Source organism: Meles meles, chromosome 12 (genome assembly GCF_922984935.1).
Source record: "Meles meles chromosome 12, mMelMel3.1 paternal haplotype, whole genome shotgun sequence".
Classification (NCBI taxonomy): domain Eukaryota; kingdom Metazoa; phylum Chordata; class Mammalia; order Carnivora; family Mustelidae; genus Meles; species Meles meles.
In genome coordinates this window covers 2,402,475-2,419,704 of record NC_060077.1, presented here as the reverse complement: position 1 = coordinate 2,419,704, position 17,230 = coordinate 2,402,475, and the positions used below count along the sequence as shown (strand labels likewise).

General features: G+C 49.8%; 1 protein-coding gene across 6 annotated transcripts in view; it reads left to right on the top strand.

Annotated features, from left to right (window-relative positions):
- ACACB (acetyl-CoA carboxylase beta) overlaps positions 1-17,230 on the top strand; it is a 125,788-nt gene that overhangs the window by 7,857 nt on the left and 100,701 nt on the right. For 4 of the 6 annotated variants that reach the window (XM_046024227.1, XM_046024228.1, XM_046024230.1 and 1 more), the window contains one exon: positions 16,444-17,099. The exons of 1 other annotated variant lie outside the window; for it this stretch is intronic. In XM_046024227.1, the coding sequence (XP_045880183.1) occupies positions 16,453-17,099 (647 nt within the window). In that variant the 5' untranslated portion in view covers positions 16,444-16,452. Of the gene's footprint in view, positions 1-10,569; positions 10,950-16,443; positions 17,100-17,230 lie in introns of those variants that run through there. One more of the 6 variants, XM_046024231.1, reaches the window with a different exon arrangement.

Here is a 17,230-nt window from a genome sequence, read left to right as displayed (position 1 = left end):
TCGGAAGCATGAAGGAAACACACCGACCCTGCAGCTGGACTGTCACGGCCAGCTCTGCCGCTTCGTGATGTGACCTCGGGCAACAGATCCCTCCTTTGCCTCAGCTTGTCACCTGCAGAATGGGAACACAGACTTCGCGGAGTTTCTGTGGACACGCAAAGGGATAATAAGGTCGAAGCGCAGAGTTTAAGACCTGGTATACAGGAAGTACTTAACAAACATTAGCCTTTATTATCGTTTAGCAATTTCCTTGCTTTGTTGAAGGGTTGCTGTATGCCTTCCACTGTGTCTACCCTCCATTTACACAAGAGCCATTTTTGGGGAACGCTTGTGGCTAGGGAAGGGGTCAGGGAGCCTGTATCAGGAATGCTGAAAAATCTGAACAGACCTGGGTTTTAGGCCCCACCTTACCCTCACAGAGTTGACTTCCTAGTGGGGAAGACAGGCGTGCACGTAGGTGACCTCACCCATAACGGTGGTCTGTGAGGAGCCCCGGGAGGGAGAGGACAGGGAGTCACGAGGGCACAGAGTGGGAGGCTGGCGTTCCGTGCAGCAGCTCTGGCAGCCCCCTGTGTCACAGGGAGAGGGTAGGGGTGGGGATTCACGTCCAGGTAGTAGCCCACTGCCTGACCTTGACGTTCACACCCTCGAGCCTCAGTGGGGCAGGAGGACCTGCCAGGGAGACGGGAAGGATGGGCTGGACACGGAGGCGGACCTGGGTCAGGTGGGGGCACCGAGGCATCCCGTGGGTTGCCTGACCCTTCTGTGCCCTGCGCACTGCGCTGTGGGGCCAGGGGCGGGACAGAGCCAGTCCTCTCCCAAGACGTTTACGTTCAAGGGGGTGGGGGGGTGAGTGAGTGTATCTGTGACAACGTAGCGACAGTTCAGCCTGTGGCAAGTGACGTGAAGGAAAGGGACACGTCATCAAGAATAAGACCCGTGGGTGTCAGGGCAGGTCTGGGTGGGAACACAGAAGCAAAAGCAGAAAAAGGAGCAAGAGATAACCATGCCAGGACGCAGTGGTGGGAAAGAACATTCCAGAACATGGGCCCACAAGCACAGAGGGCCCGAAGGGGTCCAGTGGCCAGAGAGTGGTTAGGGGCCACATCTCCAGGGTCATGGGGGTCACAAAAGAATACAATGTAGAGCCACTGAGAATGTGAAATTCAGTTCAGCTGCCCGCCACCAGAGTGCACAGACTTGGGACAAATTTAACTCTTGAACTCTAAGATTACTCTTCATTTAAAAGAAAAAAATGGTGGGAGGCTTCTCATGGTACTGATCTCACGGAGTGGAATGAGGTGATGCTTATAAAAAATGCTTAGTACAGAGCCTGGCACATAGTAAGTACTAATAAATTTTAACAGTTAGTACCAATATACAGGTTTTAATCAGTAGACAGGGTGCCTTAAATTTTGGTACAGAAGTCAAGTTAACTTTTTTTTTAAAGATATATTTATTTTAGAGAGAGCGAGAGAGCACACAAGTGGGAGGGACAGGGAAAGGGAGAGAGATCCTCCAACAGACCACGCTGGGCTCAGAACCCGACCCGGGGCTTGATGTGGGGCTTGATCCCACATCCCCAAGATCGTAAGGTCACATCCTGAGCCAAAACCAAGAGTCTCAACCAACTGCACCACCCAGGAGCCTCAACTTTAAAAAAAAAAAAACAAAACACATTCAGTGGTAGAGAGAATTAGCACAATGCACCCCTCTGCATTTACCACCCTCTTCAGTAACCATCAACTTTCTGCACATCCAGTTTCGTCCACCCACACATACACCCTTTTCCCTGTGTTTCCCCCATTTTACTGTGAAAAATTTCAAACCTGCAAGGAAGTTAAAAGAATCCTATGGGAGTACCCCACACACCCATCACATTCATGTCAATTGCAGACATCAGTACCTTTCTCCCTGTGTACTAAATTGCATCCTGTCCTTAACTAGAGTTCCGGGGTCCCCCAATCAAGGGGAGGGGAGATTGTTTTCAAGCAACTCTCAGAGCCAGATAAATACATTAGTGCCTATCTCTAAAAGAGATGGCCCTTTAAAAAAGGCATCACCATGATCATTTCCAACACCATTAATAGAATTTCCTTAGCCCAGTACCCAGTACCCGGTTTATGCTCCACGCCCTCTTTCTCAAAGAGGTTGAACACTCATTCTGTTCCCATCAGGACCCACAAAGGTCCTATTAAGTCTCTCTTCATCTGTAATAACCATCCTGCTGCCTTTATTAAATGCCAGTTACTTATAGAAGAAAGTTGGTCATTTGTCCCGTGGAATTTTCCACATCTTGGATGTGGCTGATGACGCATCTCTCAAGCGTCATTTAATGAGTTTCTCTGTCCCTGTAAATCAGTGCTCGGGTCTTGAGGCTTGTGAATCAGTTCAGGTCCAAATCCTTGGCAAGACTGCTTCGACATGCTGCCATGTCGCCGCATGCCGTCTACTACGTGGCATCGAAAAGAGCGTAATGTCAGGTTATCCTGCTTTCATGACGTGAACGCCTCGGTGCATGTGGGAACCAACGTCCGCCTTATAAAGTCCCTGGCAGGCCTTGACTGAATAGTTCATAAGCCATGGACCGTCAAAGCCCTACCTAGGTCCATGTTATTTCCTTACTAGTTGCAAATGTGGTTTCCTGCTTCCCTCCATCCTCGTTCACTTGTTAGCTATCATTCTATAACACATGACTCTCATCCACCATCTGAAATACAGAGCATTTTCCTACAGGAAAGGCAGGATAAATGCTCTGCTGTGTCCTTTTTTTTTTTTTATCCCCCAAGTCCATTATTAGAGTCATGATGGTGCCATTGTGAGCTCCCAAGGTATCAGTGAGGTGGTTTTTTTTGTTTTGTTTTGTTTTAAAGATTTTATTTATTTATTTGAGAGAGAGACAGTGAGAGAGAGCATGAGCGAGGAGAAGGTCAGAGGGAGAAACAGACTCCCCGTGGAGCTGGGAGCCCGATGCGGGACTCGATCCCGGGACTCTGGGATCATGACCTGAGCCGAAGGCAGTCATCCAACCAACTGAGTCACCCAGGCGTCCCAAGGTTGTTTTTGTTTGGAGGAACACAATGACCACATGGTTTTTGAAACTGCTCAGATGTATTTCAATCCACTGCAGCGATCACCTTTTAACGGTCCCAGGTATCTTGACTTTGGCAGGGCAAACCCCCTCAGGGTCCTTGCTTTCAGGCAGAGCAAGAAATTGCAGCTCACTTTGTACATTTCTGCCCCAGGCCTGGAGTGAACCATTTCCCCCAAGCAGTCCTGGTTCCTTTCAGTGGGAAACATACTTAGAAATCATAATCTGGGACAAGGAATGTTTTAGAGGTTCCTCCTGTGCATTGTGGACTGGGGTCAGGGAGCTGGGTCAAGAGGCTTGTGCGTGGTCATAAAAGGGGCTTGACCTTGATCTGAAGTGAGCACTTGGTACCATGCCTGGTGCGTCATGGAGAGTGAGATAAATATTAGAACACTCACACTCTCCGTTTGTGTTCTGTGTATCAGTTTGTGTAAACCTCACCCAAAACTCTCTGAATGCTAAAGGGCACGGCTGCAGAAATCCCTGGGGGCAGGGAGAGGGCCTAAAGCACGGCCTGCCCCTGGAGATCCTCGCTAGAATCCCAGTTTAACAAGCGTCCACAGGCCAGCCCTACTGGTAGGTCACGTTTTCTGCCGGAAACCAATCTAGGTCATTCCCGGGTTTGAAATTAAGACGCAGTGTATTGGTTGGAGTATGGAATCCAGAGTGGCTAGCTCCAAGTTCTGTTTCTGCTCTTTATTTCCTGTGTGACCTTCAGCAAATTTCCTCACCTCTCTGTGCCTTGGTTTTTTCACGTATTCAGTGGGGATGGTAAGACTGCCACTGCAGAGTTTCCTGGCTGCTGGCGGTGCTGAGGCTCCAACCGCAATTTCTGTGTCCAGAGCCATTTTTGCTTTCATTCTGGAAGGGACAGGACAGAGGAGAGGTTGCTCCTTTTTAGAGAGACAGATCACCCATGGGACTCTGTTGATTCCTCCCAACATTTGGGACCAGAATGCTGGAGGGAAATGCTGGGACAGCCTCAAAGGAGAGCAACTGTCCCCGGAAGGTCAGGTTGACTCAGGCTGGGAGTCACATTGCCGCTTTTCAGGCCGGATGGTGCACGGGTCCTGCCCCGGGACTAGGCTTGGGGGAGGCCCTCAGCCAGCAGAGCCAGGGGCCGTTGGTGGAAGGGATAACACCCCCCCCCCCCCATCTCAGCGCAACATCAGGGAGAAGACTTGCTCGACAAAGTCCCTTGGTCTCTAAGGCAGGGGCTGCTCAGCACAACCCCAAGTAGCAATGTTAACGAGAAAAAGAACTACGGTAATCGCAGAAACTCCTGATGGCATGCTTCATTTATGCCAAGCTAAGCAGTCTACATACGTGAGTTCATTGACTTGCCCTTTGGGGTGCTGAGGTTGGTCCTGTTACTATCCCTGTTTTACAGATGGAACAGCTGAGCTCGACGTTAACTGCTCTGCCTGCGGTCACACTGAGGGTGCTGGAGCTGATTTTCGGGGCAGTCAGAGTGTAGAATCTGTTGACTCTCGCACTGTAGCTCACCATCACTCCGGGAAAGAGCTATAAATCCCTTCCACCTCCCGTGACCCTGCAGGGTCATTTGTCCCTGCCCCCCACCCCCACCCCTTTCTCAGCACCAGGCAGGCTGTTTGGTTCCCGGAAAGCGCCAAAGTTCTTGGCTCCTCCTGCTTCTAGGTTTTCATGCGTCCTGTACCACAGCCCACCAGCAATCCTCCTTCACTTTCCTGCGCATCCAACCATCAACTTCGGCAGCTTCTACAAGGATGGCTCAGGTGGGGACCCGCCCCTCGACATTTCTCCACAAGGCAGGCACCCGGCTGAAACTGCCCGGGCTGGGTTTGCCTGGGCCAGCAGATCAATCCCATCACATTTGGGCTTGGCTCACCAGGTGCTCACTGAGCACCTGCAGTGAGCCCGGGAAAACTGAAATTCACCAGCTTTTCATAAATGGGTTTTCCTCCTAGAAGTTGTCTGCTGATGCTACACACCTGCTCGGCTCGCATCAGACAGTTTGGGATTTGGTACCAAAGCACAGACATGTAGATTATCTAGACCCGTTTTCATGGTCCTTGGGCTTCTCCGGAGCCCCAGATGTTTTGACAAGTGACTAGTTTGAGAACTATCGAGCCTCCCCGGTTCTCATTTCCAGACTTGGGATTCCACCTGTCAAAGAAGGTAGCCCATTAATCAATCGAATCAACAGCCTGCCCCCTGCCCCCTCTTACAAATGGAGGCTTTGGAGTCAGGCAGAGCAGGCTGAATTCTGTGTACTTCCAAGCTGTGTGACTTTGGGTGAGTCACTCCCCTTTTCTGGGCATTGGGTTTTCATGTACAGTCTGTGGAGTGGGATGAGAACACTACTTCCCCGGTAGCACTTCCTTGAGGAGTAAAGGAGGACCTACACACAGGAGAGTCACTGCGACAGAAGGCGTCACTGTGTCATCAGCACGAGGAGCTTTAGCATCTGTGGTTAGGGAATTAGGGACAGTGTGGTGTGTGTGTGAGGTGAGGGGTGAAATTCTCTTGCTCTCCCTGGCACTTTCCTTCTCGGGCGAGGAACCATGACATCTCACATGCCCAGTACCCTCAGCTCAATCTCAAGGGAAAGCAAGATTCTTGAATCAGTCCCTTCCTGCCCTCTCATCTGCACCGTTACGTGTCATCTTCAGATGAAAAAAATATATATATATATATTAAAGAGAACAAGTATCTTTCACAGTAGAACACTTTGCTAATTGCTGCTCCTGGTTAAGCAACTTTGGCAGTGCCCCATCTTTGCCCAGTGGTGTTATTAATTCACCATCTAGCATGGTACCAAGGGCAACCACTGCTTGCGACGTCTTCTCCTCCTTAGTAACCTGGCAAACTCCTATTCAACCCTCAGAGGCCCAGAGCAGATGTCGCTCTTAGTTCTCCCTCATGCCTGTCTCCACCCTTGGAAGGACTGGCCTCTTCCTGATTCTGGGAGTCTAGTGGCTAGGTCTTGGTTCGAAAGACTTGTTCTTGGCCTGAGCAGGACTCTCCTGTCTCCCCCAAAAACCTTCTTAGGAGAAGAACACCAAAACCCAGAGAAGTGGTTGGCTATTTATTTCTTGGTTGCATTTTAGCCCCTCAGCAAGTGGACCCAGGGATTTAGGAACCAGGTCACAGCTCTGAGAAACCTAGCAATCCTGACAGTAACTTTCCAGATCTGCTAACTTGGGAGCCATCTCAGGGCTTATGGAGGGAAATCCTGCCCAGAGAACTAGAGCACATGAGGGTTAGGAGCGTGGGCTTCCTGATTGAGGCCACCTGGGTCCTAAAAGTCTGAACTTGGGGAGGGACTGAGCCTCCAGAGGGGAGGAAGAGTGTGCAAGGAAAAGCTGATGGGAGGGTGCGTATAAAGCTCGTAGCACAAGGGCTGTGATAGGTTGCACACTCACCAGCTGCTAGTGACAAAAACACTCCCAGTGACTTACTAGGCATCACTTTTGATCCCCCATGGCGTTCTCTAGCACTGCCTTCCTTTCTTTAACCCTCATGTCAGCATTAAAAACCACCCCCCTCGAAAAACAAGAGCAGCAGCAACAAGAATCACGCAGCGTCCCCAGGAATGTCCCCGTTGGATGAGGGACCGGACAAGAAGGTAATCCAGCCCAGCCCAGGCTGTGGATGCCCCAGAGATTTCCGCCCTTTAGGAAGTCACCTGCCCTGCGGTGCCCTCCCTGACAGCTCAAGGCTGGGGGCTGGAGAAGCTGATGAGTCCTAGGGCTGTCCCCTGGGGGTCTGCCTGTCCCACTTGGGCTGGCTGATCCTCAGGTCCTCAGGGAGTGGCCGGGACACCTGATTGGTGGCGCACGGGCACCTGTCACCGAAATGTGAGTCCACAGTGTACATTTGTGCAGGTGGACGCTAGGCAGAAACCACGCTGTCGGTCTCCTGCCTCGTCCTTTGCATTTTGCCGCCCCAAGAAGGGGAAGGCCATGTTCAGTGACTCTGCGGGTCTTGGCTCCTCCTCCTCCTCCTTCTCCTCATCTCTGAGGTGGGTGGGCCTTTGTCCTTCCGCTTCTTTTTTCTAGACGAGGAACCTCAGGTTCACAGTGGAACACAGTGTGTCTGAGAGGACACTCTGTGGGGTGCTGGGGCTGTCATAGTGGTGACTCAGCCTACCCTGGGCTCCCAGCCACCGCTCACGGCTCCCTCTGGGATGAACTGCTCCAGGCGCTTTATCCTGTGTCCTGCACAGGCGATCACCTTGGACTCCTGGTTAGGGATGTCCTTCCGCTATGTGGCGGGTGGCCACCTGAGGCTCCTGGAGGGTATTGCCCAAGGCTTACCCCACTGGTAGGGGGCAGAGCCGAGATGTAAACCTGGGTCACCTCCCAGGGCACCAGATGACGACTCGTGGCGCGGGACTTGGGTTTCCCCAGTTGGAGGCCCTGAGGGATAGGACCCTGGACACGGAAGGCTGAGAAAGCAGGCGAGGTTTCGTGCCCGGGCCTCGGGGCAGGCCCGGCCCCATCGGGCCAGTGCCAGGGAGGGGACCCGCGGAGGCTGAGGAGCAGGAGGCATCGGCCTTGAATGCACCTGACTCCCGGAGGGCTTTCAGGCGGGGTTCAGACGCGACCCCTGGGGATCCCGGGCCAGGCCCAGGGGGCAGCCCTGCAAACATGGGGCGCCCGAAGCGAGTTCGCCGGGCGTGTTCCGGCCAATTCTCACGGGCGTTCTGCCCAAATTGATAATTTGGGCAGAACGCCCGTGAGAATTGGCCGGCGTTGGGCAGCAGTGGGGACCGCCAGTTCCCCGTGGCCCAGGGTCCTTTCTCGCTCAGGGCATGTCGCGGCCACCCAGAAAATGCGCCCTGAATGGTGCCTTGGTATAGAAAGAGCACCGGCCTGGAGCCGGGACCTTGGCGCTGGTCATGGCTATGTCCCTCATTTCACGTGGGACCTCTGGCCTCTGCTCATTTAAAAATGATGTGGGACACCTGGGTGGCTCAGTCATTAAGTGTCTGCCTTTGGCTCAGGTCATTGATCTCAGTGTCCTGGGATGGAGCCCCACATCAGGCTCTTTGCTCATCGGGGCGTCAGCTTCTCCCTCTCCCACTCCCCCTGCTTGCTTTCTTTGCATAAAAAAAAAAAAAAATCTGTAAAAAAAAATTTTATTTTAAATAAGGACACCGGCCTCACTGATCCCCCAAGTGTCCCCTCCTAGAGTGCAGGTTGGAACAGGTGGATTTTTTGGGAAAGTCGGTGACCTCTGACCCCTGGTTCCTAGAGGCTGGAGTGCAGGTTACTGTATCCACTTGTCATCTTGGAACGCTCCTGTGGCTAGCTCCTAGCAAATTCGTTATTTCTGAATTAGCAAAAGGACCTTGGGCCATCCCCTTGGCAGCCGGAGGGCTCTTGGCTACCCACCCACCCTTCGCCCTGACACTCTGCTTCTCTCTCCATCATGCCTCACTTGGCCAAACCCCAGCAAAGTGTCTGATGGATAAATACATAGAAACAGAAGGCACTTGTAATTCGGGGAACATTAGGGGAGCACACTCTAGAGACAGATTTGGGCAAGAGGGTAATTATATAAACAGTGAAGTAGGCCTAAGTACAGGAATGTGGCAAGCTAGAGGGAGGCGTCCCGAGAGGCTGGCCGTTAACTTGCTGAGCTGAGATCAGGGGATCTGAGATCAGGCGAGGGCTGAGCAAGGACCTTTGCAAGCAGCTTATATTTGCGGTGATGAATAAGAACGTGGCTGACTTGGGTAAAAATTCACCCCAGTTGGAGCACTGGCCTGTCCAGACTCCTCCCCCCATGGCCTGATGCATGACAGCAGCCTCCTCCTGAAAGATGACACCCTGTGCCCCTAGTCACCCTGTAGGCACCTCTCAGACGCACACGACCTTGGAGCTGGTGGACATGGCCACAGCGATGGTAAGTATTAGCACACAACTGAGTTCATCTTGGTGGGAGGAAAAATCCAACTGTGATGTGGGACTCCTGGTCAAATGCTGACATTCTGCCCTGCCTGGGAACCTCGCAGACCTGGCCAGGTCTGGGTATGTGTTGTGGGGGTGGTGAGCAGCTGGAAAGCAAATCATGACCCCCAACTCCAAGTCCCCCCCACTACCACCACCACCAGCCCCCTCCAGTCTTCATTTGGTCTCCGTGCTGTACTTGTTGGTACCAAGTGGTTTCCTACATTCACGATGACTGGAGCCACGATTGCTCTGACACCTGGCAGCTACCACTTGGGTTTGGTTGGCAAGAAACAAAAATAGCTTTGGCTGAGCTCGTTTTTCAGGTCAGGTGGATTATTTCAGTGAAGGGCAACAGCTTGGCATGGCATGGTCTGGAGAGCTTCACTGGGTGGACTTCTCTAGCCTTTACTGCTCATGGGATCCAGCTGCCTGCACAGTGCTCCTCCTGGACCACTGTGCATGTCTGGCATTGTTAGTTGACATGTCGCTCTGCTGCTCTGTCTTCCAGGGACACAGCCAGGTGTCTGGGTTTTATGATCATATCCGTGTGCTCATTGTAACACTGTCCCTTTTATGGAATTTATTCATATCCATTTTTGGTGGGAGGGGGACAGTGCAAAGGTATGGGTGTCAGGGCTGGATCTGAACAGCATCAAGGTGCCTAGCTTCTCTGAGCCACAGTTCACTGAGCGGTGAAATGGAAGTTAAAATAATGACAACAGCTCTAATATCCATCACAGCCATTTTAAAGACTGGAGGCTGGAAGGCTTTCTACACTCGCGATCTGTACATATGTGTAAATGCTGTGTTTCTAGGTTATCCCAGGAGCAAATAAATGCAGGTAAGTGGGGCAAGAGTGAGTATCCCTATTTTTACAGATGGGAAAACTGAGACCCAGAGTTTGGAAACTTTCTCAACCAGTTCCCCCTTTTGTTTCCGTGTACTCACTGGGGGAAAGTTCTAGTATGGTGGCCTTTGGGTCCCATGTCATTTCTCTGCAAAAAAAGAAGATACGTGGGTTTTTCTCTGCAGGTAACCTCTGCAAGGTCGGTGTGGGGTATTAGTTCCATGGCCCCTTTCAGAATAACTGCAGATCTAAAGGATTTGCTGGGTGGGAGAGGGGGCCCAACCTGGAGAGAATTGCTGGTTGCTCCATTCATCAGAGGTTCCAATGTACTGACCTGGCCTGTACCTGCCCCCACAAGCCTGCCCACCTGCCCTCTCCTCATCCTTCTCCCTGTGTAACTCATCACAGGGCCTGCCTGCCATCTGCAATACCCTGCAGCCATTCGCCTAGCCAGTGGGGATTTCCTGACCAAATGCCCAAGGAGTTCTTGTGATGCAACCCTTGCCTAGTTTGATCAGTTTCCCATTGAGGATCAAAGTAAAGAAAGCCATCTCGGGGTTCCCAGATCCCAAACCACTGCAGCCTGGTTTTGCCTCGAGGTAGCTTTTCTGTCTTCCAGGTGGTGACTCAAGTGCTTTTCTCTTTTTTCTAGGGCAAGGAGATGCTAACATTTCAAATTTATGCAAAATGCCAGCTTGCCTTCACCTATCAGGTGGAGCTCAGTGTGTGTGCACCCAGATTTATCATTCCTTCAGTACACGCTTTTGGGGTACCTCCCACGTACCCCACACCAAGCTGGGCCCAAGGATCCTGAAATGAATGACAATTGGTCCGTGTCTCTGGGGGCCTCCAGATGGGCCAGGGGAGACCAGCGAACGCTGTGTTTCTCTGCTGTGTTTGTTGCCACGGTGGAGGGCCAAGGGCTTGGATTCCTCTACCCCATCATGCCCTCCCACCCAGCAAGGATGCAGCCCTCTAACCGGCTGGGCTGCCAAGGGGGCCAGAGGCTTTTGCAACATTTTTGGCAATGCCATCTGCCAATGATTAGTTTCCAAATCTTCCTCAGGGGGTATGTTTCAGAATGCTGACCTTTCTCACTTTTTAAACTTTTTGCAAACTTGCTCTGTGCCAGGGATGAGTTTCCTGGAAAGACTTCAGGTGTCTCCCAGGAGGATTTTACCATTTGGAAACTGGAGGGAGGGAGGGAGGGAGGGGAGGGAGGGAGTAGATGTGGGGGGTTCAGGCCAGTAGTCACCCAAGGGCAATTTTGTCCCCAGAGACGTTTGACAAGGTCTGGAGACATTTTTGGTTGTCACAACGGAGGGGAACGGTGCTCCTGGCACCTTTGCTGGGTAGAGGCCAGGGGTGCTACTGAGCACCCTACGAGGCACAGCACGGCCCCTGCACTGGGAATGCTCCAGCCCCTGAAGCCCATGGTGCTGTGGCTGGGGCACGTTGGGGAGAGCGCCAGGCAAGGGCATCAAACAGTTGGGCTCTGCTGGGCACATGCTTCCGTCCATCTGTACTTGTTTCCCCCCTGGTTTCAGTTGTTTGGGGCGCTGCCTCTGGGAGTGAAAGTATTGGGTCATAGAGCAGTTCTATGTCCCACATCTTGAGGAACCACTGACCATTTTCCACAGCCTGCATCATTTTACGTTCCCACCAGCTGCGTGCAGGGGTCCGGGTTCTCCCTGTCCTCGAAGGCCACTTGCTGGTTTCTTCCCTCCCTTCCCTTCCCCTCTTTCTCTCTCTCCCCTCCCTCCCTCTCCTCACCTCCCCTCTTTCCCTCCCTTATTCTCTCCCTCCCTCTCCCTGTCTTTTCCTTCCTTCCCTCTCTGTCCTGTCTTCCCTCCCTCTCTCCTTTCCTTCCTCTTCCTCTCTCCCTCCCTTCCTTCTTTCCTTCCCTGCTTTCTCTCTGCCCCCTCTCACCTCTCCCCTCCCACAAGCCATCCTTGTGGGTGTGAAGTGGTACGGTGCAGTTCTGATGGGCATTTATGTTATTTATGTTATGACAAGGATATCTCTTTCCGTGAACTAGTGGCCATTTGTATATCTTTGGAGAAATGTCTGTTCAAGTCCTTTCCTCATTTCAATTTCAGGGTGTCTTTTTGTTGTTGAGTTGTAAGTCTTATGTATATATTCTGGATATTAAACCGTTACCAAGTGTGTGTTTCACAGATTTTTTTTTCCATCCTGTAAGCTGTCTTTGCACTTTCTTGAGAGTGCCCTTGGATGCACACAAGTGTTGGATTTGAGTGAGGCTCTGTTTATCTATGTTTTCTTTCTGCTTTTGCTTCTGGCGTCACGTCTGAGAATCCATTGCCTCTGCATGGTCACGACAATTTACTCCTATGTTTTCTTTTAAACTTTTTGTGGTTTTAGTTCTTATATTTAGGTCGCCGACTCATCTTTTTAAAAAGGATTTATTTATTTTAGAGAGAGAGAGCATGAGCAGGAGGGGCAGAGGGAGAGGGAGAGAGAATCCCAGACAGACTCTATGGGAAGCACAGGGCCTGATGAGGGATGAGGGCATGTGGGTGGTGGCTCACTCTCATGCCCCTGACATCATGTCCCAAGCCCACATCAAGAGTCAGACGCTGAACCACCTGAACCACTCAGGTTCTCTAGTTGTTCACTCATTTTGAGTTAATTTTTGGGTATGGTCTGAGTTAGGAGTTCAACCTCATTCTTTCGCTTGTGGAAATCAGTTGTCCCGGAACCATATGTTGGAGAGACTATTCTTTCCCCTTTGAATTTTTTTTTTTAAAGATTTTATTTATTTGACAGAGAGAGATCACAAGTAGATATAGAGGCAGGCAGAGAGAGAGGGGGGGAAGTAGGCTCCCTGCTGAGCAGAGAGCCCGATGCGGGACTCGATCCCAGGACCCCGAGATCATGACCTGAGCCGAAGGCAGCGGCTTAACCCACTGAGCCACCCAGGCGCCCCTTGAATTTTTTTTTATTTGTTTATTTTCTTTAGTAATCTCTATACCCAATGTGAGGCTTGAACTCACAACCCCGAGATGGAGAGTTGCATGCTCTTCTGACTGTCGAGGTGCCCCTCCCCCCCAACAATGGTCTGGATATTGTCATAGAAAATCTATTGGCCATAGATGTATGGGTTTGTTTTGGGACTCTTCATTCTGTTCCATTGGTCTAGATGTCTGTCTTTATGCCAGTACCACACTATTTTGACTGCAGTTTCACAGTAAGTTTTGAAATTGGGAAGTGTGAGTCCTCCAACTTTGCTCTTTTTAAAGATCGATTTGGCTATTTGGGTTCCCTTGCAGTTCCGTATCTGTATATTGCTTCAGGGCATAGGGCCACCTTACCAACAGAAAGTCTTCCAACTCACCAGCTCGGGATGGCTTGCATTTACTTAGGTCTTCCTTAATTTCTTTCAGCAATGTTTTGTGCACCTGCATTGCGCAGGTCTTTCACCTCCTTGGTTAAATTTAATCCGAAATATTTTGTTTATTTAGATGCTATTGTAAATGGAATTGTTTTCTTTTTTCTTTTTTAAGATTTTATTTGAGAAAGAGAGAGAGAACATGAGCACACCAACAGGGAAGTGGCAGAGGGAGAGGGAGATGGAGAAGCAGGCTCCCTGCTGAGCAGGGAGCACAATGGGGGGGCTCGATCCCATGATCTTGAGATCATGACCTGAGCTGAAGGCAGACGCTTAACCTACTGAGTCACCCAGGTACCCCTGGAATTGCTTTCTTTTCTTTCTATTTTTATTTATTTATTTGACAGAGAGAGATCACAAGTAGGCAGAGAAGCAGGCAGAAAGAGGGGGAAGCAGGCTCCCTGCTGAGCAGAGAGCCCGATGTGGGGCTCGATCCCGGGACCCTGGGATCATGACCTGAGCTGAAAGCAGAGGCTTTAACCCACTGAGCCATCCAGGTGCCCCTGAAATTGCTTTTTAAATTTCCTTTTCAGATTGTTCATTGTTGGTGCACAGAAGTACAACTAATTGATCTTGTCTCCTACAATTTTGCTTAACTTGTTTATTACTCCTATTAGGGTTTTTTGTATGTGTGGGTTCTTTAGGATTTTCTGTACACAGGTATCTCTTGCTTTTTGAAAGTTCACGTTATACCACTTTCCTTCTGCAAAAGACCGATATTAGATCTACACTAGTACCTATTTTCACTAAATGGAAGAAACCCAAGGAGGAGTTTTGCTTTTAGGAGAAAAGGTGAAAGGTGAAATTAGCATTCAGTGTTTGTTTTGCAGGGAGCTGTTAGAGAGGCGGCTCGTGCCCTGAGCAGGGGCAGCAGCACTGGCAGGCTCCTTTGGCAAGAACTACACGCAGCACCTCAGCATCAAAGCCACCATAGCTTTGAACTATGTCTGTGAGCATCTGAGCTTTGTCTTGATTTATTTTGTGTATCCATTAGCAAGATGTGTCCTAAGCTACCCAGAAAAGCCTAAGAGAAGTTATTTCATGGGTCTAGGAATGCTCAAAAATGTGTCTATATAAATTAATGGTAATTGCTTCTTTGCTTTATGCCATTTCAACTTAAAAAAAGGTTTCGTAAAAACTTCTCTACTTTTGGATAGCAGGGAAGCCTGTATAGGATCATGCCATCTATGATTAGAGATGATTTTATCTCTTCGTTTCCAATTTGGATGGCTTTTATTTCTTTTTCTTGTCTAATTGCTTTGGCTAAGACCTTCAGTACAATGCTGAATAGCAGTGGTGAACGTGAGCATCCTTGTCTTGTTCCTGATCTTAGGGGGAAAGCTTCCAGTTTTTCACCCCTGAGTATGTATCAGCTGTAGGTTTTTCATAATTATGCATTATTACACTGAAGTTCCTTTCTTTTCCTCTTTCTCTGTTTTTTATCATGAAAGGGTGTTGTATTTTGCCAAATGCTATTTTTTGGTGTTAATTAAAGTGATCATGTGGTTTTCCTCTTTGTTCAATGAATGGTCAATGAACATTGATGGCTGCTGTACCACCCTTGACTGACTTTTCTTTAAAAAGAAACTTGATGGCCTTAAAAGAAAAAAACCCTCCTGGTCCTAGGTATAACTGGAAAATACCCTTGACAACATTTTGGAAATTCTGTTGTGCAAAGTATGCAGGAATTATTCAGATCATGTGGTTCTAGGAAAACTTGAGAACTTTTCCACTTCCCTTATGAATATGATGTTGAGGGATGCCTGGGTGGCTCAGTGGGTTAAGCTTCTGCCTTCAGCCCGGGTCATGATCTCAGGATCCTGGGATTGAGCCCCACATCGGGCTCTCTGTTTGGCAGGGAGCCTGCTTCCCCACTCTTTGTGCCTGCCTTTCTGCCTACTTGTGATCTCTCTCTGCCAAATAAATAAATAAAATCTTTAAAAAAATGATGTTGAAATTTAAAAAGAAAAAAAAAACTTTTATTTATTTATCTGAGCCAAAGGCAGAGGCTTAACCCACTGAGCCACCCAGGCGCCCCAAGTAAAAACCTTTTAGATACTAAATTGATATGCTTGAGCTTTGCGGTCTAGCCTTTTATTTTTTTAATATTTCTGTATCCCTGTGGCAAAATTTGTTCTGAAATTTCAACATGTTCAGTTTGAGTTTTTGTTTGCTTCTTAACAATATTTACTTCTGGGGCTCCTGGGTGGCTCAGTCAGTTAAGTGTCTGCCTTTGGCTCAGGTCATGATCCCTGAATCTGGGAATCGAATCCCACATCGGGCTCCCTGCTCAGCAGGGAGTCTGCTTTTCCCTCTGCTCTCTTTCCCACTCATGTTCTCTCTCTCTCAAATAAATAAAATCTTTAAAAACAATATTCACATCAAATAACAATGATCTACTCGTTAGTAGGCAGAGTTAGTGTGCCAGGAAGAGGCATGGGTAAGAAATCAGAATATCTGGATTCATGTCTTCAGCAAAATGAATTTCTGTCTGTTAGTAAGCTCTTGCTTTAAAAAAAAAAAGTTGATTTGAGAGGGAGAGAGAGAGCATGTGCAGGAGCAGGGGGAGAAACAGAGGGAGAAGGAGTAGCAGATTCCCCACTGACCAGGGAGCCCAACGTGGGGCTCCATCCTAGGACGCTGGGATCATGACCTGAGCCGAAGCCAGCTGCTTAAGCAACTGAGCCACCCAGACACCCCTCCATTTCTTTCTTTATTTTTTACAACTTAATAATCACCTTTTGTTTCTCCCTTTTTCCTTCTATTTTTGTTTTGTTTCTCCATTTTTGTTTCTCCATTTTTCAGTTGATGGGCATTTGGACTGTTTCTATTTTTTGGGTGTTATGAGTCTATCACAAGAGCCCTTTAAGAGGTGTGATCTGTTTCTCTCTTCCATGCATGTTTCTGATTCATGGTGAGCCTGTGTTCATGTTCCTAAATTAGGAATGAGAGGCTGACCTCTCGAGGCATTCAGGAATGTGCCCAGGACCACGGAGCACATTGTGGACAGAGCTGTTTTGCCCACTGCCTTTGACCTCTGACTCTCTCAACTGAATGCACAGAACCCCAGCTGCTTCTTGCCACACGAGTCCCTTGAAGATGGAAATAACTCAATTTTGTAGACTCTGAAATGTCTTTTCCTTTTTCCTTGCAGGTTTTCTGAATGATATTGCTTCTTTTTCTATCTTGTTTGATTTTCTCCTGCTTGACCTTTTCCTGGTTAAAAATCTGGGGGAAAATGACAGACTGTACACAAGTCACCAAGAGTAAGTCAGAAGGGAGCTGTATCCCAAGCCAGGAGCCCTTTCCAGCCTCAGACAGCTCAGGGGAGCCACCCCAGAAAAACAGTGACTGCAGCCCTCTGCCAGAGACTCCTAAGCAGGCCAAGCCAGCCTCCCACAAAGGTCCCAAAGATGCCTGTCAGCAGAGCACTTCCAGGCCACCCCCACACCAGAGTCCCCCAGGAAACCCCTGTACCTCGGATAATACCCCTGCAGCACTCCAAGCCAATGGGACAGGGACCGAAGGCCTGAAGACCCTGGATACCAGTGGCCTGCCATCTCCAGCCAAGCCCCAGGGCCAGCAAGCCAGACCCCTCTCCAAAGAAGACGAGAAGCAAGAGCACATCAAGAGGCAGCTGATGACCAACTTCATCCTGGGCTCCTTTGATGACAACTCCTCTGATGAGGACCCTGGTGCTGGCTTGTTCCGAGAGTCTTCCCGGAAGGGCAGCCGGGCCAGCCTGGGGACCGTGTCCCTGGAGGCCGCTCCGACTGTAGGCGAGTCTGAGAACCCCATCCCTGCTATGAGGTAACGTGCCCTGGGTCCTCATGAGGGCGGAGTTCAGAGTTGGGGTGAGGGCTGCCCCCTTACCTGCTCGGTCAAGCTGTCTGCTCATGCCCACATGTCGAGGGTAGTTATGGGAAATGCGGAAGACATAA